A 27,216-nucleotide genomic window follows, 5' to 3' on the forward strand; every position below is an offset into this window, starting at 1 on the left:
AAAATTTATTTAATTATTTATTTTTTGGCTTCGGCCCCCCAGTTGTCAGAGGGACAGCAACCCGGCCCTCGGCTCAAAAGGGTTGCCTACCCCTGCTCTATATAATCCGCCCCGCACACTCAGATCGGCTGGGAAGCAATTACTTAGAGTTCCAGACTCTAATTATGCCGTGACATCGCAAAGGGGCTTTTCTATTTCTGCCCCCAAGCTCTGGAACTCACTTCCCAGTGAGCTCCGCTTAGCCACCTCCCTAGTCCAGTTTAAGAAGGGGTTAAAACCCTTCTATTCCAACAAGCCTTCCCCGATTGTTCCTAACATTATCTTTCCTTTCCCCCTCCCCCCCTCTTTTTCTTAACGATGTGGTATCTTTATTGTAGCTAGCTGGATGGCAAATTGTATTCTGTGATATGTATTTTAATGTAATTTTTAATGTAATTTTTATTGTAATTTTGTTGTGTTTTGTAATGATGAGATGTTGTTAACGGCTTTGATCTCTGAAAAGCGGTATATAAATAAATATTTTATTTATTATTTTATTATCTCACATTCTCAACAAAAGCAAATCTGGTTTTAACTCTATTTTAATTTAGAAATACTGTTTTGAGCTTTGTTCTTCAGTTTGAAAAAGAAAAGAGTATATGTAGTTTCCTGTTTTGCATTGCACTGCAGTCTAATATGATGCTGTATTATAACAAAATCTTTTTTCTAGTTTTTTTGGTCCATTCTGATAGACTTCAGTAGTTCATTCAACCATACATGTGCAGAACATTACTTGGAGTTGTGCTAGAGAACTGCCTTCATTACACATTAAATAATGAGTGGAATCATTACAAGTACTGAGGAAAAGAACCCACAATCATCCTGAAGCCATACACTTTTTTTTTAAAGTGTCATGTTTTTTATTCTTTATATGCTTAATTCTGACATGTAGAAAAATACTATGTCAGTGCAACAGAATGTAAAATAGCCCTTATTGTTATTTGTTACTTTACCACATAGAAATATGCTTTCTCTGGTATATTGGGGCAGATATTTGTTTTATTTCTGGCATTCAATGGTAAGTGCCATCACTAAAATGGCACCATCAGCACACAAGAGAGGTATATCAGCAGGAAAAGTTGATTTAAAAAAAGGATGATTAGAGGAAACACCTCCAAACAACTCAGTAAAGGGTGAGCCTGATGGTTAAGAAATGTTGACTGATTGTTGTCTGAAGGAGGAGAATGGGATACTGTACAATGGAGTAGCTGGATACCTGTACTGACATCACTCTGTAGTATGGCATTTCTTTTTTGCAGGTCCTATTTATCTGTGTAAATCTAATCTCAGTCTTCAGGCAACCTAGAAAATCCCTTGGATCTTGGCTAGGTTTCCCATATTTGTAAATAAACTGCAGAGAGAATTCTACCTCCAGCAAATTACATGCATGCACATGCTGTAAATGCATATCGGACATTGCAAGCTGCTAATCTTCACATCCCTAGCAATGAGATATAACCTAGGCTTTTGCAGGAATGAAGTGCTGTGTTTTGAATGCATCTTGTTCATTCACGGGTATTTCAGAACCTAATTGAGATGGTTTGTGTTATACAGACGTCGGATGTTCTGCCAAGCTATATACATGAGAACAGTTGAACACCCTGTTAGGAAGGTTGCAGATAAAATAGGATTTGCTATTAGGACCTATATAGGGAGTACACAGAAGGAGGATGCTTATGTCGGAAGAAAACTCACATTAACACTACAGCTGGAAATTGCCTGTAAATAAGGATGAATAGAGGCAGAGAACTGCAGATTCTGCCAGCAGATTCATCACACAATTAAAGGCTGAAACCACCAAATTAGGAATTGTCAGATACCTAACCAGCTGCCCATACAGTCTTCCATGCATACATTCTCATACATTAATGTGACCCCTTTCCTGATTTCCCCCCTGTTAATACTGCAGTTTCTTGGACCTGCTTTCTCTCTGTGAATTTCTGTTCTCTCCAAACATTAAAATAATACCCAACAAGACTCTCCTTTTCGGTTTTTGGTAAACAACATAGTAGTGGATAATTTCTGCAATATAATTTTTTTAGATAAACAGTCATAATGAAAGGGAGCATCAAAGAAGCAAGGACGCATAGATCAGAGCAAAACAAAACAATTTATGATAATCCTAGGTATCTTCTCCTAATCCAGATATGAAGAGTAAGTCTTTTATGTGATATATTTTAAGATATACCTTGTAAATTAGTCACAATATTTGTTTGTTATGTGCCTTCAAGATTTATTCCATATGGGTTTGCCAAAGGGGCTTCCTCTGAGGCTGAGAAAGTGTGACCTAAGCACACACAGCATTAATATTGAATGGTGTATATACCTTTATGTGGTTAATAAAACCACTGGCTTAACATGGCTGATTTTTCAGATTATTATTTCTGGTCACATCCTAACCTACATCCTCTGATTAGGTGATGAGCAGATGTGATTAAATAAAAGGGTGATTGATGATATCAGTCTGTGATTGAAAGTTCATGTGCAACAAGTTAAAATGATGGGATGGAAATGTGTTCTTGAAGCATACTTGATTTGAAAGGCTCTTGACATTTTCATCAGATAGCCTACTGTGCTAAGGTGCAGGTGGGTAAAGTGTGGCCCTCCACATGTTGGACTACAGACCCAGCCAGCATAGTAAATAGTGAAGAATGCTGGAGATTGCAATCAAGCATTATCTGGAGGACTACACTTTGCCCTCCCTTGTGTTAAGGTGAGTTTTTCATGATAGTGAAAAGATTCAGTTTATTGCCTCTTATCCTGGCAAAATAGGAAACTTTGTATGTGTGATTTTTGTTGCTAACAGCTCTTCTCATGAGCTGAAATCTTTCCCTTGCATACACTTTATGGGGAATACAGAGCTGCAGTCAGTCATATGTAGCAATTGATGGCCCATGGTGTGAATATGCTCTGTATTTCTCTTTCCTGTTTCATTATCACAGTCTGAGGCTTTGTTTCTGTGCACAACAAAATGAAGTTGTGCCATATTCCTTCTTTTTGAAGACTTTTGTTGCATGTTCGAAAAATATGGCAATCCAGAAAAAAGCATTGGCAGGATTTATTTTTACAGACCCATGCCCAGTGTTGTTAAGATTGACTGACAACAGTTCTCCAGTGTTTCAGGTAGGTGATGTTAGATATACCTAGAGATTTCAAGGACTGAATATGAGTTCTTCAATATTCAAGATCTCGTAACCTGTGGTTAGGGGAATTTTGGTTGAAAGGGAGGAGGGAATCTTACTAAGCTGCTGTTGGTGGTAATTTTAATTCTGACTGACGTGGTGACAACTGTTTCTTCCCAGGGTAGACGGTATGTGTGCAATCTATAGCTTTATCTTATCTATCAGGGCAATCTGTCCCTCGATCATTTTTAAAGATTTCGGTTGATTATTCTCAAGGGCCATTTTGATTTCCTTCTCCCCCCCCCCCCCCACACCCATACCTAAATATTTTGGCCTAATGCTGGTTGGCACTTTAGCATTCATCCCCCATCCAGAAATAGCTGCATGCACCTATTTCGCTCAGGGTATTGCAAGCTTTAATTTAAGGTTGGTAATCCATTTTATTCTTCTTTCATTAAAAAGTGCTTGGGAAGCTTTTTTCATTAATAAAATTATTACTGAGTGTAAGCAATTATGCAAATGGTGCTTTGAAGAAAGACATTGGCAGTCTGCAAAGTACCCCCTTATTGCCATGTGGAATAGTAATTTGCATGGCTCACACCTAGACTGTTGTTGTGGCTGCCTCCAGAAACAGTCTCATCCAGTATTTCTATTCTTAGCCAGCAGTACACATAAAAAGCAATCCATTAAGATATTGGTAAAACATCAATGGAAAGTCTGAAAAAAAATATAGCCTATGTTTAGGTCATGAGGAGGGAGCTAGCTTGTTTTCTGCTGTTCCAGAGACTAGGACCCGGAGCAATGGATGCAAGCTACAGGAAAAGAGATTCCAGCTCAACATTAGGAGGAACTTCCTGACAGTAAGGGCTGTTCAACAGTGGAACAAACTCCCCCAGAGTGTAGTGGAGTCTCCTTCCTTGGAGGTCTTTAAGCAGAGGCTGGATGGCCATCTGTTGGGGATGCTTGGATTGAGAGTTCCTGCATGGCAGGGGGTTGGACTGGATGGTCCTTGTGGTCTCTTCCAACTCTTATGATTCTGTGATTCTATGATTCTACATTTTCAGATTTTTGTTTTGCATGGCCTTGCTTCAGAGAGTGCTTTCCCCTGCCCTGCTTCCTGTATTCTGCCAGAGTAATTCATCCCAGTATCCAGCATCATCTCAAGTCCCCTGTATTTATTTTTAAAAAGTTGCCTTTCTGTAGTAGAACTCCCAGAACCCCCCACCACCATGCCCAGCTTTTCTAAGGTGTTTATCAGACGAGCTCTTAAAGAGGTACTATTCCAGTGTGACTCCTCTAGCTGCCTCCTGTTGCATGCTGGGATTGGCAGTTTTAAGGAGGGGTATTTAGAATTCTCAGGCAGAGAAGTTCAGCTCCTTAAAACTGCCAATCCCAGCATGCAACAGGAGGCTGCTAGAGGAGTCACACTGGAATAGTAGCTCTTTAAGAGCATAGTGTGATAAACATCTAAGTCTTGAATAAAATGCAGGAACCCTGAAATGATGCTGGATGCTGGATATGTTGTTACTTTGGCCTGCAAAGCAGCTGCCATATGCATAGAACCAATTGCCATTCCAGAATCATCCTTGTGCCTTCTTTGCCTCTCCTTCCCAGCAGCAACAAAAATCAAGGCCATTGTCATTTAGGATCCTGTTTTGAAGGACTTGCTGTTTGAAGAAAAAAAGCTCACATAAAGCTTAAAAAAAGGTAATGGGGCAAAATGCCTCTTAACATAGCAAAATAAACAGTAGCACCCCCAAGTCTTTTGGGGACAGTATTAGTAATTTTGGTGGGGGTTTTTTGTTTTTGTTTTGCTGGGGTGGCCTTATGGACTCCTGGTAAAATGGTCTAAGGGCTGCATGCATTCCATATTTTCCTCACCCTGTTCTAGCGGTTCCTTGTAAGGAATTCACTCTCTTTGTTGACTTCAGTTCTATTACTCATGAGGTGATTTGAAATTGTTGAAGGCTCCAGATGAGGAGCGCAATCTAGTAACCTCTTGTAGAAGAGTGGAGATGGAGGTTCGGGTTGAGTGGGCGAGAGAGCAGGCATGCAGGCAGGAGGACCTTGAAGAGGACCAGCAGGCAGAAGAAGGGGAAGGAGGAAGGCAGGCACAGGTGGAAGTCCAAGCAGGGGACATGACCACACCCGAAAAGGAGAAGGAGGAGCCAGGAGGCCATTTAAGGAGTGAGGGTGAGGCGTTCGGGAGGAGGACACTTCGCGGAAGAAGGGGGCGTGGTGAGGCAGTCAGGAGAGGGAAAGAACAGGTAACTAGAACTCCTCTCCGGTCAGGCTGCCCCATTAGCCTCCAGGTGTCACATGGACACCTCCGCATAGGGCTCCACCAAGCGGTGTGCCTAGTGGACCCGCATTGGGAAGGGGTCCTCAGCGGTGAGCCTTACAACCCAGGGTTAGGACGGGTTGCCCAAGGACCACACAATCTTGAAGGGACTTGGTGGGACTCCAAGAGAGAGTGTTGGAAACATGGTCCGCACCTGTTGGAAAGAGAAGGCGGAGTTAGAATCCGCCAAGAAGGCTTTCAAATACACCCGGGCCCGGAGGCAAAAAAGAGTGAGGCCAGGAGCCCATCCATGGGTTCCTATAAAGACAGAGAACTGAGTGTTCCAGTGACGTAACTTGGACACCAGTTGTGTATCTGTATTGTTTGGTTTATGCTTGGGAAATTACTACCTCATTAAAGTTTCATCTTGCTGCATCAGCGTTGGTCTCATGTGTGCCCTTAGTTCGTTGGCCTCGTCATGGATCTCCAGGGAGGCCTCCCTATGACCACAGGCCCTGCCCACACCTCTTTTGAAGAATGCATTAAATATGAGAATAATAGATCAATTAGACTAGTAGGAGACGTATGGCACATCTCTTGCTGTTTCAGTTAATTTCCTAATGTATCTCAAATTAGTCTACTAGCTTTACTAAGCTTGATCAAGTTGTATCCTGACTTTCTAGGAATGGTGAACCGAAAGATGTTGTATAAGAATTGCATGACAGTGCTTTTCTTGTAATGTTAACTTGCTGTGTTTGCAGATTGGCATTTTTAATTGAACATTACATTTTTCCCCTTGGGAACTGGCATAAAATAAATTGCAAAATTTTTATTTGGCTTAACTTGAAAGAGGCAGTTAACCTTAAAATGTGTACTACACAAGCACTACATATAAGCTTTCAAAGACTTGTGTAAATCTTTGATGAATCATATTAGAAAAATATATATTCCTATTAGGAATGTAAGTTTCCAAAATGAAGCAGAAGAATTTAACACAAGGAAACTATGTTCAAAATGCTTTACATTTCTGTCTAATCTTTACAACAGTCTTCTTAAATAGATCAATGTCATTACTACCCATAGTATTGACAGAAGACTGTTGTTGAGGATGTAAAACATTTTATATTATTAAAATGCAGATTCCACCTGATCTTGAGCTGTAGGCTGTAGCCAGACCACTGAAGAGCGTGGTCACTAGATTATACTTTCTAGTATTACTGGGTTTTGTAACTTAGTTTTGGCAAATTCCAATCCTGAGCACAAGATGGCAGTATTTATACATTTATTGAAAAGTACAAATATGAAGACATATTCATTAGAAGGTGGTACATATATTTCTATGCATGCTTGTGAAAGCTGGACAGTGAAGAAAGCTGAAAATCAACCCGTCTGAAATGTAGTGCTGGACAAGAGGTTTACAGATACTATGGACTGCCAAAAAGACAAACAAATGGGTCCTAGAGCAAATAAAGTATGGACTCTCCCTAGAAGCCAAGATTATTAAACTTAGACTGTTGGACACATCATGAGAAGACAAGTTTTCCCACTGCCTAATGTGTGTGCATAAGCAGAAATTTCCAGGGCAGACAAAAGAAGACACATTCTTAGATCCAGAATCCCTGCAAAGTGACGCTCTCTTCAGAGTGCACTCCCAACGGAGAAGGAAATGGGGCAGGGGAGGTATATGCAGTGTTGTAGTGCATCTTAATTTACCTTGTGTGGGTGACTAGCAGTATTTCCACACAATGGGCCAGGGGCCATTTAACATATTTGTTCTCATAGATTATAATTGTGTGTTTTTTTTCTTTCCTGGCTTGGGAACCAGGAGTTTGAATAACACTAGTGTAGTGGAAACAAGGCTAATAGATATGATCACATTACCTATCACCCCTTCCGACTTCCCTGTTCTCTCTGAGGTTAACTGCATTCTTCACAATAGGTGCTGGGTGATTTCCATAGTAGGTGTTTTCCTAGGGGCAGTATATTGTTTTGAACTATTGTTGTAATGCCACGTATTTGAGTGTGGCTTGGTTTTTAATTGACATTTAAAACCTATTAGTGTACAGAAGACCTGCTCATGGTACAGACAGAAACAGAGCTAGTTTGTAGATCTAGCTAAACATAGCTGTCTATATTTTTTACTGTCTTTTTGAGTGTGAAGTCAAAGGCTTTCATGGCTGGCATCCATAGTTTTTTGTGGGTTTTTTGGGCTGTGTGGACAGGTTCTGGAAAAGTTTATTCCTGACATTTCCCCAGCATCTGTGGTTGGCACCTTAAGCCATGCATGCCAGCATTCTCTGAAGATCCCAGCTACAGATGCTAGCGAAACATCAGGAATAAACTCTTCCAGACCATGGTCACATAGCCCAAAAAGCTCACAAAAACTATGTCTTTGTGAGTGTTATCATAACGAGTGTCAACTTTTCTACTTCAAAAATTGCCACTGGGCATAAGGTGATACTCAGTGTTTCCTCCTGCATCCTTCACCTCCAAAAATGGTGCACAACAGTTACATAGTGTGGTTTGTTTTCAGAGGCAGCGTGCCTCTGGCTGCTAATTGCTGGGAAGAACAGAACCAAGTAGAAGACAGCTTTACCTTTAAACAGTGACATGGGGTTCCCAGAAGCATTTGGTTGGCTGTTATATGAGATGCTGGACTAAATAGCTTGTATCTGGGCATCCTGTGTTGGGAGAATTTTACTAGTGGGAGCCTTAACTGAGTTGAGGGTCTCACCATCCATTGAAGGAGCAAATCTGGATCCAAAATACTGGATCCTTGACCTGACCCAGAAGGGCTTTTCATTCCAGTATTTGAACATACAGTTCGATCCTAGTATCCATGGTATTGGTACCCTTGTTTTTGCTACCTATGTCCCTAAAACTACATTCTCTGTAGCCATTTTCTAGGTCTTCCAGCATGATTCTTGTAGTGGTTTGGTGGAAGCTGACCATAAAGTCACAATGGAGGACCAAAAATGCGTATAGAGGTATTATCTCTATGAATTACTAGGTCCTCCAACACAATTCTGTGGTCAACATCTGTGAGAATCCATTTATTTCAGTTGGGTTCACTATTATTAATAGTTTCATGTTTCCACGGTAAGTTCAGGAACATATCCCCCATGGATATGAGGGTCGTATTGTAATTCTAGGTAGGCCTGGGGTTCCTGGGCCCCACTGCCTCCCATCCAGTTCAGCATTCACTTCCATTATCAGTTAACTGTACTTCAGTGTTATGTATGAAACTCTACACCGTGTTTAAACTTAACAGTGGTTTGGGGAAAATATCTTCAACTACAGTAGTTCTTTTGGTCTACACAAAAGGAATACTAAACTGTGATTAATTTAGTATTGCATCTTGACAGGGCCAGAAAGAGAAAGACCATTCATTAAGATATTATAGGTGCTGATTGATTATTTATGTGTTTAATGTACTATTGACTAACTTATCTAGGAAAAATGGACAAGGTACAAGGCAACCTGCTCTTCTAAATAAAACAGAGCAGCATTTCACACACTGTTAAAATATTTGTAACTTCAAATGAGCTTTTGTTGTGAATGAAAGTGTGTTTGTGTGTGGTGTCTTTACCATTGAACCATCAAAAAACAAATCAGTACAGGTTTCTGTATCACAAGAGCAAGCTGTACATATTTATAGTGAGGGTAGGGGAAAGCTAGAAATGAAATGTAGCTGCTTGGCAGAAATGGGCTGGAAACAGGTAATTTGATCTGTCCATAGTTGCAAGAGCACAGATTGAGTCCATCTTTCTTATAGTGGAAAATGGCTTTTGAGAGCTTTTTCACTGATTGAAATCATTATTGCAAGACTTTGGAGCTGTTTGTGGTCACCATTTGCAAAGAATTCTTAAAATATTCAGCATGCTCAGTATTGGCAGCTGAAGAATTTCACTTGTTTTATGTGTTAACATTCAGACATGAACTTGGTAGTGGGACAGGAAAATCTTAATCCTCCTCTTTGTGTTGAGCTTGTGTTCAACTGCATGAATGCAGAGCATATAGTCAACAGTTGGCATGGGAATCACCTACTGAAGGACTCACAGTACAATTGACTTTCCCTTATCTGAAATACCAAAATCTGAAATAATCTAAAATTCGAAATTGTCAACATTGAGAGGGGGAGGGAGGGCTGAGATTGTCACTATTACAGCTCAGATCTTCTTGCTCTATCTAATGGTGAGGTTGGTCCTGGCTAAAGTAAATGCCATCCCAAAAGATTTTGCTGCTTCAGGTAAAGAATAGGATGGCATCTCTTGTCCTCTGTGCATATGTGCCGTCAAGTTGCCTGTTGGCTCATTGAAACCTCATGAATATCATAGGGTTTTCTTAGACAAAGAATCCTCAGAGGTGGTTTGCCAGTTACGTCCTCTAAACTATTACCTACAGCATCTGGTGTTCATTGGCAGTATTCGATCCAAGTACTAACTAGGGCTGACCCTGCTTAGCTTAGCTTCCCAGATCAGATGGGATCTGGTTACTTCAGGGTATTTAGGCCTGACCTTGCCATGATTCCATGTACAGCAGCTGACTAAACTGGCAGCTGAAATCTCATTTCTATACTGCTGAAGTACAGATAGCCTCCTCTGGAGTAGAGGGCATGGGGTATTTTAGGGAGCTTAGAAAAGGTCAGGCGATACATGTAGCTCATATACATTTTGTGCATCTCAGAACTTGCTCCTGGAGACATCCGTCTCATCTTCCTAATGGTAGGGCCAGTTTTGCTGAAAGTACACGTCAAATGAGACTAGCTTGGAAGAACTGAGGAATGTGCTTGCTGGCACATTATAAAAATCCACAGCTTCCTATCATTTACTTTTTTAGATATATTTAAAGAACATGAGAAGAGGTTCTGGAGGCCCATAAAGTTTGCTGAAGACTGCTTTTAGTGTGGCATTCAGTTCTGAGGTCTCCTTTAGCTTTTGTGGCTGGAGTAAGTGAGATTTAATTTTATATATGTGTTTGTGTGCTTTAGACTGCAGCTGAAAAACAAATGGGAAATTTATTTTTCACATTTCAAACTTTGAAGAAGCAAAAAAAAAAAAAAAAAAAGAGCCCTGTTTTTCTCCCACTGACTGTGGGAGGGCCATGTGTAAAATGAATATGGCAAGTCCAAAGTTGATATTGAAAGTGAAAATGTCATCTGGGATGGAGCCCCTACATTTGCACACCAACCTGTATGGGGAGAGTGCCCTACAAAACCAACCTGACTGCAGACCTTCAGGATGACATTACCTTTCATATGACTACAATGCGATGCTCTCTTTTTTTTGTTCCTGTGCAGTGAAATATTCCCTTGCAGCTTAAATTCAAATCTGAAAGACATCAAAGTCTAATATGAAACAAAATGGAAGGCACCGCAAGTGTCTGGGAGAAAATAGAGAGAGACGCATGACTTTGTAGCTGTCTTTCTCATGCCAAAATTGCAACGCCACAGAAGTCAGGAAGCCACAGTGGGTGCCTTGGATCCCCTTGGTAGGTTAGATTGTTTTTCATCTGTTATGTTTCTCAAGTCTTTTTCCTCCAGTATTAAGGAATAATTTTAAGAGAAGCCTTAATGTAAGGACATTGTGTGTTATGAAGCATGAAGTTCTATAAATATTTATGCCAAACTACAAAAAAAAAGTTGTCAGTTCTTATTTTCTCAGCTGTATTGGGGTCATTTCATTGTGTTTGACCACGGGATTGAAGAGTGCATATGAGTTTGTACCTTTTCAGAATGACATTTGGATATTGGCACATCTGTCCCCCTCCCTTGCACTCTTGATGAGTTTATAAATTGACTTCCTCTCAGAGGCACTTTCAAAACTTTCAGCTAGGTATCTGACTAACCAATAAGATCCTACGTACCTTGATGGCCACAATGTGATATTTATTTCTTCAGTGGGATTTCTCAAACTTTATGGCTGTGAAACAGTCTAGAGCAAAACAGGAACGAGTCCTAGTAGAACATAGTTTCAAATAAATATGTATTACGCTTGGATTGACTTACTGAAAAAGACAATAATGCTAGGAAAAGTGGAGGGATGTAGAAAGAGAGGAAGACTGCATGCTAGATGGATAGACTCTATTAAGGAACTGAAGGACATTAATTTACAGAACCTAAGCAGAGCAGTGGAAGCAGTCTTGGAGATGTCTCATCCATAGGGTTGCCATGAGCTGAGATTGACTCGAGGGTGGTTAACAACAATAATAAAGGCTTGGATCTCAGAGTTGATCTTTAGTTCTAGTGGTAGAATGGGGTGAACAAATGGTAGTCTCAGTGTTGTTGGGCTGCAATTAGCTAGCATAGTATTATTATTATTATTATTATTATTATTATTAACCTTTATTTATAAGCGCTGTAAATTTACACAGCGCTGTACATACAATCTTTTTAATTGGACGGATCCCTGCCCTCAGGCTTACAATTTTTTGTAAGCCATGCCAAAGCCATCTGCAGTCCTAAGGACTGGAGTGCAGCTTTGGTGCAGCTTCTGGCCTCTTAGGACATATGCATCATTGAAACAGCATAACTTCAAAGTGACCTGAAGCAGCTTTATTTTGCCCTGTCTGTACAGGCCCTTAGTCTCCTTTGCAACTGCCGTACTTTGTTATAGAAGCCCCAGTCAAATGAGATGATGATGAAGATGATAATGATTATTTTCATTTATATCCTGCCTTTCTCTCAGCAGGGGGACTCAAGGCAGCTAACAATATATTTAAAAACAATAAGGAAACAGATTAGCGTATCAGCTGAGATCTACATTTGAAGATCACTGCTATGACAAATGTATTGATATGTGGTATCCTTTTATTGTTTTTGCTGGAACTGAATTATCCACATGGACCTTTATCAGAGCTTTTGAAGTTTTGTGAAAATCTATTTTAAATTCATTGATGGTTTCAAAAATTTATTTTTGTATGGAGATGGAATATTGGAATATGGTGCTTAAAATACTCCTATAATAACCTGATAATGATGCTTTTTATTTGCAATGTTAGCTGTAGGTATAATACAGTTGGCCCTTCGTATACACTGATTTTTTATACATGCATTCAAGCATCCACGGTTTGAAAATGTTCAAAAAAGTATAAATTTTAAATACCAAACCTTGATTTTATAAGGGACACCATTTTGCCATGTCATTACATTGAATGGGACTTGAGCATCCACGGATTTTGTTATCCCTGGAGGATCTTGGAACCAAACCCTAGCGTATAACAAGGGTCCACTGTAGTAAAATTTAGATTAAAAAAAAAACGAAACAGATTTTTTTCATTGTGACATGATAAACTGACCAACATATTGTCATGTATATTTTTTAAATGCTCATTTCAGTTCAGGCAGTACCTGAAAGAGCAAAATTATTGGAAGGGGAGAACAGTCCATTGGGTTTATGTTTTGCTGTTTGAATTCTATCTGGTTAACTGCGTGCACCTTCTTAGTCTATTAGGATTTTTAAAAATTCCTTTGCAGCATGGCCTAATAAAACAAATAAGTCTTATGATTGTGTGTGGTGTGGTTCATGCACAGAGGACTTGTCACCTGAGACTGCATTCCTATCTTTGGGAATCCCACTGGAGCAAGACCTTCTTCTGTGTAGGCATACAGAAAGTTTGGCTGTACCTTAAAAAGACTTAACACAGAAATACAAGAACATAAAGCTTACACCATTCTGGTTTTCTAGGAACAGTACTAGGGTGAGATTTGCATAGTTTCTAGATGTTACTGAACTGTAATGCCCAGTATTCTTCATCATTGGTGGTGGTGGCTAGTGATGGTGGGAGTTGCAGTTCAACAACTTTAGGAGGGGCACAGAATTCCCAGCCCTGCTGTAATACTTGTGTAACGGGGGGCTCAAACTATCCACTAGTGATATTTGCAGTGACTCAGTACACGCAGTACACTAGTGGCATGCAGTTGTACACACAAACAAATGCAACCAGATGTAGTGATTAAGTGAATCTACATTTCACAATTAATAGCAGTTTAAGACTAGTTTATTAGCTGTGGTTGCGTCCTATGTAATCCAATGTTTTGTAATTAAGGTACTTAGAATACAAGGAAGTGAACTAGAGTTATCTGGCATAGATTTCTAAGAATCCCTCAGCAAGCTACAGATTCCAGGATTCTGTAAAATGTAGATATTCTCGTGCTTAGAATTAGACCAGTTGAAATTACTGAGATAAGAACAGGTGACTGTTTTCAGTTCTATTGAATTCAGTGAGTCAAATCTAAATTTAGATCCAAGAAATCCAGGCTAAGTATATTCAGTGTAAGGTACGAGGTACCATTTACCTCACCCCTGTGCAACTGGCTAGATTTTCTAAGCAATCAACTGTAGAGTGTTGGAGAGGCTGTACTTGCAATGGAACGTATATCCGTATGTGGTTACATTGTGATAAAGTTACACAGTTTTGGTCAAATGTGTTATCTATTATTTCTGAGATCACTCTGCAAGAGATAGCTCCCTGCCTGGGTCTTTTGTTATTCTCTCTGTTTCTGGGACAGAACAAAGACTTGAAAAATAAACCATTGATTTGTTTTCTCCTGGCCATCACAAGAATTGAAATAGCCACGAACTGGAAGATGGGGAGTTTAACAATGGACAACTGGTGGCATAGGCTTTGGGACAGTATACTAATGGAAAAGGTGTTGGACAGGATGGGTAACCTCTGTTGTGCTTCTTTTGAGGAGGATGGTGTCTTTTTTGGAGTATATTAACAGTCACTCAAGTCAACTAAAACAACCAGATCAGCATTTGAATGTCTAGAAGGGGACCTTTATGGAAGCCTAATGACAATGACGACTTATATGGTTGTTTGTTATAGACCCTCATGTATCCCTCCTTAGTAGTATTTGGCCTTTTTCTCACCTCTGTCTATTCTATTGCGATTTCTTGCAAATTACAATAAAGAACTTTAAAAAAGTATATTCCCTGTATACAATGTAAGGGCTGTTTAACCATTTAACAGCATACAAATTAATCTGCCCTTTGGTTAACATGCTAGGCCTTAGTGTTTAGCAGCAGGAGGGCCTGTTCCAACTTTTAGATAACGTCCAGAAATATCCCATTCTTTTTATATGTTTTTTGCATTGGTGAGATACTGAATATATTTGAGATAGGTATATACATAGTTCATTCCTGTGTATTTCTCATACTTTAAGTACCTGTCTGTGTATGTGCCTTCATGTTGCCTGTTGACTTATGGCAGCCCTATGAATTTCACAGGATTTTCTTAGGCAAGGAATATACGGAGCCGATTCCGTCAGTTCTTTCCTCTGAAAGTCTGTAGTACTCATTGTTAGTCACTAGATGGCACTGTATGTCTATCTTATTTTTTGACAAGAAATGTGTAGAGAGGCATGTTGCCTGTGCTTTCCAGATATGTGTTAGTGTTGGTGCAAATTTTCAGTTTCTCTCTTTAAAAGAAAAAGAAATAAGAACAATTATTTTATCCAAATCAGTGTTTCTTTATAAGTGAGAGAAAGTTACAAATACAGACTCCCCTCAAAACCATTCAAAGCAAGAAATAAATCAAACCTTGGATTCCTAACAAGAAACATTCAGAGCTTAGAGAAACAACATCTTGAATTTTATGAGTTTCTTATTCAAGTTCTTTTATGACTTTTGCAGGTGGCTTGTCTAATACGGGTTCCCTCTGAAGTTGTGAAACAAAGAGCACAAGTTTCCCCTTCCTCCAGCACCTTACGGATTCTTTCCAACACTCTGTATGAAGAGGTAGGAAGTAAAACTGAAAGATAAACCTGTTCTTTCCATGTTTATTCCTACTATTTGTTTTTTCTTTATGTTATGATCTGGTTTGTAAGTTCACTAGGCAGAGACTTGCTCTTCTGCAAAGTAAGATCCCTTTGTCCACACGGGATATGTTCCAAGATGTCTTCCCTCTCCTGGAGGATGCCTGAAACTGTGGATAGTACTGAAATCTATATTTTGACTATATTTTTGAACCACAGTTGGAAACAATGCTTCCTCTGGCCAGGAAGCATCCCCCCCTGCTCATCTCCTCACTTGCTGCCCTGTGGATGGTGGGGGAACCAGTCTGCTCCCAACTTTCCTATCGTCACTTCCTCACAGTAAGCAGAATGCAAGAGGTCAACCTCTAGCCCAAGCATACCATAGAATTGCACTGGAGGACTGAGAGATGCCCACAAAATTTTCTATTTTCTTGCTAGCGAACCCTATATTTTGACTATAGTTTTGGGCTGGGGGTAAGTGAAACTCTGAAAAGTGAACTCACGGATAAGGTGATCTTACTGTATTTTGTAAAGCATCATGCACATTGGTTCAAATAGGTCATGTGATTAAGCATGACTCTTAAAAAAACTTGAAGTTAAGTTTAGCTGTAATCTTCATGGTAGTTAAAGGGAAAATAAATTTTCCCAGCTGCAGTGTATTGAGTGGCTGCTCTTGGTAGAGATGAAAATGGCCATAAACTGGTTTATTTGTATGACAGAGGTATGTGAACTTTTAGAAATTTCTTGGGGGACATGGCCAGGGGGACTGCCATGTGGAGTGCCTGCTACACCATACCAAAAGAAATAAATCCAAACCAGTGGATGTGCACACAAATGCTTTTTTCTGCTCCTATTTTGTGAGTAGTGAAGCCTACCTTACCTGGAAATAGGTCTGAATTGTTACGGTTAAAACCTAAGGGTAGACCTATGGGTGCATTATGAACTGAGGAGCGTTACAGACACGCATAAAGTATGTACTAGGTACATACTAGGGTTAGGAAAGGGCGTCCCTTCCAGACGCCCTAACCCTAGTACGTATCTAGTACGTACAAAAGGGCGGCGCCCTATACACATGGGCGCCGCCATTGGCATGTCACGACCCCACCGCCTCCAAATGGAGTGGCGCGGAAGTGACGTGCTGGTGCCACGCGAGGGTGCTTGGGGTGCCCTTTCTGCGGTGCCAGAAGGAGCTCTGTTTCGGAGCTCCTTCTAGCTTTGTGTTGCTGGATGCAGCCTTTAGACAGCTGCGCCAGTGACGCAAAGCAGAAAGGGGCCAAGTGGCCCCTTTCTGTTTGTCCCTGCTGCCGTCGGGTGTCCTTGGGGCATGAAGCCCCAAGGACACCCCTTTCCAGGCTGCGGGGAAGCTGTGTTTTTCTGCTTCCCTGCGGCCCGGAAAGCGGCGGATCGGGGTGTCAGAGGCTGCCGCTGTGGCAGCTGAGGTCCCGATCTAGTGGGGAAAGGGGCGGGAACAGGCCGCCCTTAGGACTGGATCATGGCTTTGGCACAGCTTCCAGACTCTTAGGACGCATGCATCACTTAAACAGCATACCTCCAAAGTCACCCAAAGCAGCTTTATTTTGGCCTGTCTGTATGGAGCCTTAGTCTTTTAAGATAATAATGTAATATATTATTCCTTTGATGTACAACTGTAACTTATTATTTTTAGAAGACTCTTTTTAAAGTGTTTTTTAAGTGGGGACCAAACTCACCTAAGTTTGGAAGACTATATAGTGTATGTTTATAATCAGTATTGTTAATTTGCTGGATGCCTGGGTACTAGTCTCAGTAAAGCTGTTGTACCAGTCATGTAACCATCTGCAAATGGCAGTTTTTGTTCATGTAATTCCCAATAGCTGATACTTTCTCTTGTTGATTTTCAGGGTATTCTAGGACTCTACCGAGGTTACAAAAGCACAGTAATAAGAGAGGTAAATTTTCTATTTTTGTTTTAATGATCTGTGTCTTTGGACTTATTTTCTGCCAGATACAATGAAAAAATGATTGAATTCTCTGTTATGTTTTCCTATCTCCAGCTTGCCAAGGTAATACCCCCTTTAAACCATGTCTGACAGGGAGGAAGGGACAAATTAGAATTACATGACTCCTCTTTTTCTGCTGCTTTAACAACACACTAAAGATTTTGGCATTGTTGTTGGGCTGGCTGTTTTCTAGCCATGGGTAAATGCTTAGTTGGGTGGGAAAGGAAGGGCCAATAGGACAAGAGGGACAAGAAGAAACTTCTATCTTTTGCTGTCTTCCAAGAGGATGGCAATGTTTCCAGCCCAGTTTACTGTGATTTTGCCTATAAGAATCTCTTAACTTTCCTTTCTATGGTGTATTGCTAGTATTGCAATTGTGAGTAGGTCCCTCTGTTCCAGAGGATGTGTGAATGCTGCAGTGCTTGCTCTTGCTGCTGCAAAAGAAAGGATGAATATTGATCTGGACTGGACCAGACTCTTGTACAGCCACCACTGCCACAAAATGCATTCATTCAGGAATCAGCTTAGCTGATTTGTTTGGTACCAAGCGAAGATGTTATTATTCATTTGTCTTTAATGTGTCTTTAAAACCTTAGGGGTAAATCCAACATTAGTCCTATCTTGAGTAGAATGAGGCCTGTAAGTCCCAACTAACTGACGTCCTGCTGGTTTCAATGAGTCTACTCTGGATAGAATTAGTTTAGATTTTAAGATAGCACTGAATAGTAAGGATACAACTTTATTTATTTTTTCAACTTTATTTTATAATTTAGTTAATTATCATTATTTGAGCATGTGTTCCCTTTGATATTTAAAATTTCGGTACTTTAAATTATGTTTTGGATGGTTTTAGAATTTTTTTAAAAATATACAATTTAGCCAGTATGGAATAATGGTTTGATTGTTGTACTGTGACTCTGGAGACCAGGGCTCAATTCTCTCCTCCACCATGAAACCCACTGGCACTGGCTGACCTTGGGCAAGTCACATGCTCTCAGTCTCAGGGTAAGACAATGGCAAACGTCCTCTGAACAAATCTTGCCAAGAAAACTCCATGATAAGTTTGCCTTCGAGTCACCATCAGTTGGAAATGACATCAAGGCACGCAACAATAACAATAGCATCCCACATTTGCAAGTTTGGCCTTTGCAATTTGGATTATTCATGGATTATTTGCTGCTGACCTGTGCCATTTTTAATAGAGACTGCAAACAAATTTCACGTTCTTATTAAAAATGGTGTAGGGCAGCAACAGTAATGGCAAGCCCCACCGGCAGCTGACTTCTTTTTTGCGAAGGAACCCCTGCCACCTCAAAGGCATCCATGGTGGGTTGAATCTGCAGATTGTACTTTTGTGTGTATTAAATATGATTTTGGAGGGATATCTAGAGTTATTTGAGATTTGTCCACTTTCACGGAAGTCTTGCATCCCAATCCAAGCAGATGTAGGGGAATGACTGTATTTAATTGAATGTTATTGTGCTTTATTTTCAATTTTTTTTCTTGTGCTGAACATAGGGATAAAGAAGCTCTCTTACACATACTCAGAGCACTGATTTATCTAGCTCAGTATTGCCAATTCAGTCTGGCAGTGGCTTTATGGAATTTCAGACAGGTTTCTTTTGTAGCCCTTCCTGGAGATCCCTGGTTTTACCCCTGCTCTCCCAACCAAGTATGAACCACGTCTGATTAACTTCTGAAATCATATGAGATCAGTGCGTTCTGGGTGGTATTGTGGCTGCTCACAATTTGAATTAATGAATTATGTCATAAGAAAATAATATTAATTTGATTCATACTGCCATTTTAATATGATTGACACTGCCTTTAAATTTTGATATACTGTACTTGAAAAACTAAATACAGTGAAACATGAATTGCAGGAAATACTTTGACAAATAGAAACTTATATTGTTTAAAGTACGTGCTGCAAATAACTTCTTAAAAAGCTTATTTCTTCTTTTTAAATTTTTCCTCTGTACATTGAGAACAAATATTAGCAGTCACCCCAGGCTGCAAAGGAGTGACAATGGTTTTTATGTCTTGTGTAAACTGTGGTATAACAATAAGAAATCCCATGCTTAGGACATTTCTAGCTGCTGGGGAAAGGGAAATGAAATATCCTTTGTTGTGATACCTCCAAGTGCTTCAAAAATTAGTTATTTGTGTGAAGAGATGACACCTGCTTCTCTAAAACATAACCCCCACTTTTGCTTCATCCTGTACTTATTTTCTGCTTCACTAAGCACATGTTACTTGGTGAGATTTCATCTGGTTGTAGGCAACAACAAAAGGGGCAACAAGACATTTTGATTTCTCTGAGGGTTTCTGAATAAATGAATAGCTGTAGTTGCTAAAGAATACTGATTTTATTTTGTTCTTGTTGCCCACTAACAGATAGATAAAACACACAGTTGTGATTGGATGCTATTCTGTCTCAAAAATGTGTTTTGACATGTATCAAGGTGGTAATTAATTTCCAAGCAGATCTCTTAGCATAGTGTCTGACCCTGTAGAGAGAACTTTGGTTTTCTCAAAGTGGGAACACTTGGTTGGAAATTTAATTGAGGCCCTTTCCATTATGTGTATTCATAAAAGTTCCTTCAAAACCAATTTTAGTTGACAGACTGTGATTTTTTCCCTTTTCCTTTTTTGGTGCATCTGCCTTGACGGAATGAACAACAAATTATTGTTGAAATGCAATGCAGCTTTGCTTCAAAACGAAGCAAATCATAAATGATCAGTTGTACATGATAGATTGTTTTTTTCTCCTTAAGTGCAATGTCTTTAGCTCAGTGCTGAAAGGCTCATGTGTTTTGACACTAAGTATTGCTGCTTTGTGGGAAAGTGCCTGTTAAATTGTTTAATTGGCTGCTTCTTCCCAGGCAGACATACACAAGGTTGTTATGAAATTGCAGGCTTATATTGGACATGTAATAAATGATAACACAAATCTTTGTCTTCTTTCAAACAGAGGTTTCTGCATTGGGTGAGAGACGCCAAGTTAGTTATTCTTTTTGCATGCTGGTTATGAAACTAGATGTGACAGAACCACATGTGTCTCACTTTTCTCTAGCCCCTAAATAATATGTAAATAATTAATCAAAATTTGACTTCTATTAACACTGCACAAGCACAGCAGTTTGATACTATCCTATGCTATCAATTTTATGGGATTTGTAGTTGGTTGAGGTATTTGGAGTTCTCTACAGCATTAGAGTTCTCCAGCAGAGGATCCATAATACAGTCGGCCCTTGGTATTCAGTGGGGTTTAGCTCTAGGGGCCCCCATGGATACCAAAATCTGTGGATGTTCAAGTCTCATTATATACAATGGAAAAGTGAGGTGATGTCCCTTATATAAAATGGCAAAATTAAAGTTTGCTTTTTAGAATTTTTAAAATAATACTCTCAAGCTGTGGGTGGTTGAATTTATGGATGAAGAATCCAGGGATATGGTGAGCCAATGGTATGACATAAAAGTATAGGCTAGTAGTAAATATATTGTGCACATTGCTGCAGATTTTTATACATTTGCATCAATGGTTAATTGTCTTAATTTTCCTGCACAAATTTTCATTTATGTGCCTCTATTCACCCTCCCACTGCCAAAAATGTGTGCCATCTGAATGCATGTGAAGCAGATGTATGTCCACATGTCTCATTCACAGGATTGCCATGAGTCGAAGTTGACCTGAGGGCAGCTAACAGCATCAAAAAATGGATTCACCAAATGATGTCATTGCAGTCTAGTTTATGCAAATGCCAATGAAGACGACTGTGGAAATCTTAGAACCCAATGGTCTTAAGTCACATAGAATAATATATTATCAGAAGAGTAGGAGCTATATTTGGTAGTGATTGTGCATTTCCTAAATCTGGTTCATAATTTGTTTGTGAGTCCACTTATATTTGTTCCCATGTTTCAGGCCTTTAAAGTCAATCCTGTTTTTTAAAAATTTCTAGGGTATCTTGGAACAGTTAGATTTTTTTACTAAAATTTCCAGAATCCCTCAGCTAACATAGTGATAACTTATGGATATTGGGAATGGTAGTTCAAAATCCTTTCAAGCTCTCATCTATAATAGCCTAATAAGGCTTGGAATAATAAGGAGCCCTGGTGACACAGAGGAGGGCTCCAAGGTCCACTCAGCCTTCCATACTTTCGTAGGTCGATAAAATGAATTTCCAGCTTGTTGGGGGCAATGGCTTACACATTGTAAACTGCTTAGGGAGTGCTAGTTCACTGACAAGTGGTATTGAAGTGTATTTGCTATTGCTATTGCTGTTGGAAGATTGCTAACCAAGCCAATTTCAATAAAGCATACTAAAGATGTTTTACTGTTTCTAGCTAAAAGATGTCTTGCTGTTCCTATCATTACCCCAGCATTACTATTCCTAGCATTGGTGTATAAATGGAGACAGTTAAGGGGAACACAGGAAGGGATGCTGTTGTATGATGGTGCTGTAAGTATTGGGAGCCCAGATGCATGAAAGAGTGCTTAGGAATTTAGACACATCATATGTTAGTTTTCAGAACTGGGAAAACAAGGGAATGTGTGGGATAAATTGTCTCACAGTGTATGGGGGCTTAATTGTGGTCTTTGTGCACCATATTTTTGCAAGTGTGATTATACTGATAAGGCCAGTTGTATAGGGAATTGTGCATTCTTGGTCTCATGGTTTGCTGATGAGCTGGTGACATCTATAGCTCCTCTGTTGAAAGTTTATCCTAGTAAGCTGAGCCAGGCTTTTCAGTTTCTGTAGAATTCATTTTATTAACTATGACCAAGGAGAACATCTGTTAAAATTCCATTGCATTTAGTTCATGGGAAAAAGGGGGAATCCCTCCCCTGATTCTCAATTCTCTTTAGGCTTAAAACACACACACACACACACACACACCAAAACCTAGAGAACAATCTTCTAACAGATGTCTGAAATGGACATTAGAATGAGCTTAAAAAACCACACTTCCCCAGCAACCCTTTACTGAATTGCAACTTTTTTCTGGACTCTAATGTGAATGATTTATTCTGTGTCACTGTGATAGCATTCTGGCTGACATACTCCCCCAGTTTTAAAAGTATTTTTTACAGTGTTGCAAATGTGTAAGGGTTAGCCTTTTTCAGTTTAAAACAAATCCTGTAACTCATAGTATTTTTATTCAGTCAGAAATGCAAAGAAAAAGAAAGGACACCCCCCCCCCCCACAGCATGTCTTGTTTCAGTCATACTTTTTAGTACAACTAGCCCAAGAGCAGAACCTGAAAATGTTATATTTTTGGGCTACATTTCCCCCAAATCCAGCCATGTTGGCTGGATGATACTCGGAGTTGTATCCTCCCAGAATAACTTTTCCAAGTAGTACTCAAGAGGAGTTGTACATTACTTTGGCCTGGGTGGATTGGACTGGCTCAGCTTACTAGGATTAATAGAAAGGGAAATATCCCTGTGAGAGCCAATGTAGTGTGCTTGGAGTATTGGGCTAGGACCATGTTGATCCTGGGCAAGTCTTACTTTCTCAGTTTTAGGGGGAGCCAATGGCAAACCTCCTTTGTATAAATCTTGCCAAGTGCAGTGGACCCTTCACATTTGCTGCGGTTAGGGGCACAGGAACCCCATGAAAGTAGAAAAACCACAAATAAACAAAGAGTGTTTTTTTTTAACTTGAGAGAACATCTCTTTAGGAATCTCTAGGTCCTCCAGTGTGACCTTTGGCAGAGGTTGACAATAGAGTGATGCTGGAGGATCTAGAGATTCCTAGAGAGAACTTATTAATCAAATCTGCAAAAGTCAAAGCTGCAAATATGGAGAGCCAGCTGTAAAATCTATTCTGGGGTTGACTTGAAGACACATAATATGTCTGCATGCCTTGTTTTTCTTCAAAAAGAAGCTATCAGTGAAACCTTTGGTGTTTTCTAGTTTTGTTCTTGGTGTGTGGTGTAGCTTGCAGCATGCCTTGGGGAGCAGAGGTGAATTGGCTCCTCGATCCACCAAATTTCCTCAACTCTGGATTGCACTATAATATGATGTGTTAACGAACACACTAAACTTAAATTACAGCTTCACATGGCAGCCTCCACATTTCATCATTTGAGTATAATAAGTCTGTTTGACATAACACACACACAGAGAGAACAAATTTTGAATGGCAAACAGTGCAGTGGTTATATTCTTTGGATTTAGGCCGCTTTCCTAAGTTACAGTAGACATTGTTGGGAAATGTAAACTGAGCCAGTTTACATTCCAATTGCACATATTTTCTGAACCTCAGTTGAATCCTGGTTCTGGAGAGTGAGTGGTAAGCGATTGCAACCACAATAGCACTCTATCTGTGTATTCCTGCTATTTAAGCAGCAAATATTAGTTAGTGTAACTCATGGGCCATGCCATATTTAAAAGAACTGCACAATACTGTCCATTCCACAAAAACAAAGGCAGATAGATCTTTTGTTTTCTGTAAAGTCAACCTTATGACACATACTGTTTTTCATGTTTGCAAGAAGCTTTTAATACATAGGATTTGCAAAGGAATTTTCTGTCCTGCAGTAATATTTGCCCTTGATTTAAGTCAGTGGCAAATTTCCAATTTTCTTCCTTCTGTTGAAACTTATATTATCTCTAAAGGTGTATTCATTTGTTTCATACACCTGGTTTCTTTAAGGATTGGGGACTTAGACTCTAGTTAAGCAGCCTATTATTATTATTATTATTATTATTATTATTATTATTATTATTTCCAAGTAATTTAGACCAGCTATAACAACACGAAGGAAAGAATGAGTATGGCAATTCATATGTTCATATTGGGAATTAACTACACTGACAGGTTCTGTGAGACAGAAATTCTGTGGTGAATTTTCCTCTGAAAAAAACCTGATTTGCTTTCTGGCAGCATGTATTTGTTCAGGGTTTTCGACAGAGTGCTGTGTTTAGATTTAACTTGTTCATAGATTTCTGACAGTGAAAATAAGTGCTGGGTGACATTTGTGAATGACATGTTGGCCTGGTTCGAACATTACACTGCTTGATCACTAAACCATGGTTTGGCAGTGTGTAGTGCGCAATGGACTTTCCAGATGTTCCCCTCCCTCCCCCCTTGCTTGTGTGAACTCCCTTAGAATTATAGAGTTGGAAGGGCCTCATGGGTTATGAAGTCCAACCCCTTACTCAGTTTTCTCAGGATTTCCAGTAATAGCATTCCCAGGAGGTAGCTGCCCAGCCTCCTTTTGAAGATGTTTAGAGAAGGAGACCCCAACACCTCTCCAGGCAATTGGTTCCATTGCTGAACCACTTTTGCGGTCAAGAAGTTCTTTCTAAGGAACTTTGTAGGCTAGCAATAACTACGATTATTGACTTGTGTGTGTATTCTTATCCCTCTGAAAGACAGGCAATTTCTTCTTAATCATGACATGGCTGAATGTGTTTTGTTCCCACTTAGTTTTGCCTTCGGCCACTTGCGCTGCCCAGTTTCAACCTTGCTGGACTCCACTTTATGCCCTTTAGTGTATATAAAGGGATATATATATATAAGCAAATGTTAGGCACATTTAATAGGAGATTAGAACATTAAGTTTTAATTAATTAAAAATTAAATTGCTGTTTACTCGAGCCTTTTACGCGTTAACTGACTTTGCAGAAGGCTTTTTAATTGTATTGTGTTTCATTTTTATCATTTTAACTGCCTTTTAAAATCATTATTTTTTAAAAATAAGGTGTTGCTGTTTTGTTAATGGATTGATTCATGGATAGGGGAAACTCAACCTATGCCTGACAAGTTGTACTGTTACTTGTAAATCATTACCCCCAAGCTCTGCGTCTAGGCAGTTTACGTCCAACTCGCAGTGGCTTTCCAAATTCTTGAAGAGTTCTTTGTCATTTCTTCCATATGAGATTCTTTAACCATCTTACAGTCAAAGCACACTGCAGTATCATGCAGTGGAGGCCCTATTACAAAGAAATAACCTATACAGGCCGCGGGTTCTGCGACGACTAGAGCGCGACTGGCGAGGACACCAGCACTTAGCCGACAAGGCACTCCTAGACTCTCATTTGAAGGCCTACGGAGTGGCAATAAGTGCAGCAAAGAATTTTTTCTATGCTGCACGTATTGCGTCCGTGGAGTCGCGTCCGGCAGAGCTGTTCAGGGTAGTGAGGGAGCTGACACAACTGCCCCCTCCCTGAACCCTATTTTAGAACCATCTAAAGCCTGCTGTGACAAATTTAATAACTTCTTTGCGGACAAAATCTCTCGGATAAGGGCTGATCTCGATGCCAGTATTTCTTCAGAATCTATTAGAGAGGTGTCCAGAGCTTCCGTGGCCCCTGTTATACTGGATAACTTTGAGTTTGTCAGTACCGAGGAAGTAGACAAGATCCTTTGAAGTGTTAGGAAGACAACATGCTCTCTCGATCCCTGTCCCTCATGGCTGGCGGCCCGGGGGGGATGCAGTGCTAATTATGCTGTACCGCATAATCAATACATCTTTAATAGAGGGACAATTTCCATCTAAATTAAAACTAGCAGTGGTTAAACCCCTGCTAAAAAAAACCCCTCTCTAGACCCCCTGGCTTATAATAACTACCGGCCTATATCGCTGCTGCCATTTTTAGGGAAGGCGATCGAGAGAGCGGTCGCCTCCCAGCTTCAATCGATCTTGGATAAGAAGGATTTTCTGGACCCATTTCAAACTGGCTTCCGGGCGGGCTATGGAGTTGAGACTGCCTTAGTTGATGATCTCCGTCTGGGCATGGACAGGGGAAGCGTGTCCCTGTTAGTGCTTTTGGATATCTCAGTGGCTTTCGATACCATTGACCATGGTATCCTTCTGGAACGCCTGAGGGAGTTAGGTATCGGGGGCACTGCGCTACATTGGTTCCGTTCCTACCTCTCGGGTAGATTCCAGATGGTGCAGCTGGGGGACGTTTGCTCCGATAAGAGGGCGCTTACATTTGGCATCCCTCAAGGAGCGATTCTGTCCCCCATGCTATTTAACATTTACATGAAACCACTGGGAGAGATCATCCGGAGACACAGTATGCTGATGACACCAAAATATGTTTCTCTGTGTCACCGACTGATGCAGTAACTAGGGATGGCATCTCTCCTCTAAATGCTTGCTTGGAGTCGGTAATGGGCTGGATGAGGGAAAACAGACTCAGCCTGAATCCAGAGAAAACTGAAGTACTGGCGATAGGTTACCCGGGTCTGGGTGGTGAGATTTGCCATCCGGTCCTGAACGGGGTCACGCTCCCCTTGAAGGACTCGGTCCGCAGCTTGGGAGTGCTCCTGGACCTGTTGCTCCAGCTGACATCTCAGGTGGATGCGACGGTCAGGAGCGCTTGTTATCAGCATTGGCTGATATGCCAGCTGCGTCCCTACCTGGACCGGAGAGACCTTGAAACTGTAGTACATGCTCTGGTAACCTCTCGATTGGATTTCTGTAATGCGCTCTACATGGGGCAACCCTTGTACCAAACCCGGAAGCTACAGTTAGTGCAGAATATGGCAGCGAGACTGGTCGCTGGTTGTTCCAGGTCTGACCATATAACACCCATCTTGAAAGATCTTCATTGGCTGCCTATTCACTTCCGGGCTCAATACAAGGTGTTGGTAATGACCTATAAAGCCCTAAATGGCTTGGGCCCAGAGTACTTGGAGGACCGCCTTTCTCCATATAATCCGCCCCGCACACTCAGATCAACAGGGATGAAATTGTTGGAAGTCCCAGCGACACGCTATGTGAGGACCTCACAGAGGGCATTCTCTATTGTGGCCCCAAGATCTTGGAATAGTCTCCCAGATGAGCTTCGCTCCACCACATCCTTAGCTCTTTTCAAAAAGAATCTGAAGATGTATTTCTTTTCCCAAGCCTTCCCACCGTGAAAAATCTTCTCTTACCCCTTTTCATTGATGACCCCGGACTGTATATATCGATTTCCCCTTCCATCTGGCCCTTTTGTCGTTAGTATTACTATGTTGCTTTTAACGCTGTTTTTGATCAAAATTTTGGAAAAGTGGGTTACAAATAAACTAT

At 40.4% G+C, this 27,216-nt stretch overlaps 1 protein-coding gene across 5 annotated transcripts in view; it reads left to right on the forward strand.

Annotated features, from left to right (window-relative positions):
* The window catches only part of SLC25A26 (solute carrier family 25 member 26), a 174,325-nt gene that overhangs the window by 18,887 nt on the left and 128,222 nt on the right, over window positions 1-27,216 (forward strand). For all 5 annotated transcript variants that reach the window (XR_006102309.1, XM_042453222.1, XM_042453223.1 and 2 more), the window contains exons 4-5: window positions 15,078-15,182; window positions 17,080-17,127. Coding sequence is in view for 4 of the 5 variants with exons in the window: in XM_042453222.1 (XP_042309156.1) it covers window positions 15,078-15,182; window positions 17,080-17,127 (153 nt within the window). In the remaining variant the exon portion in view is untranslated. The remainder of the gene's footprint in view (window positions 1-15,077; window positions 15,183-17,079; window positions 17,128-27,216) is intronic.

Source organism: Sceloporus undulatus, chromosome 2, assembly GCF_019175285.1.
Source record: "Sceloporus undulatus isolate JIND9_A2432 ecotype Alabama chromosome 2, SceUnd_v1.1, whole genome shotgun sequence".
NCBI classification, from domain to species: domain Eukaryota; kingdom Metazoa; phylum Chordata; class Lepidosauria; order Squamata; family Phrynosomatidae; genus Sceloporus; species Sceloporus undulatus.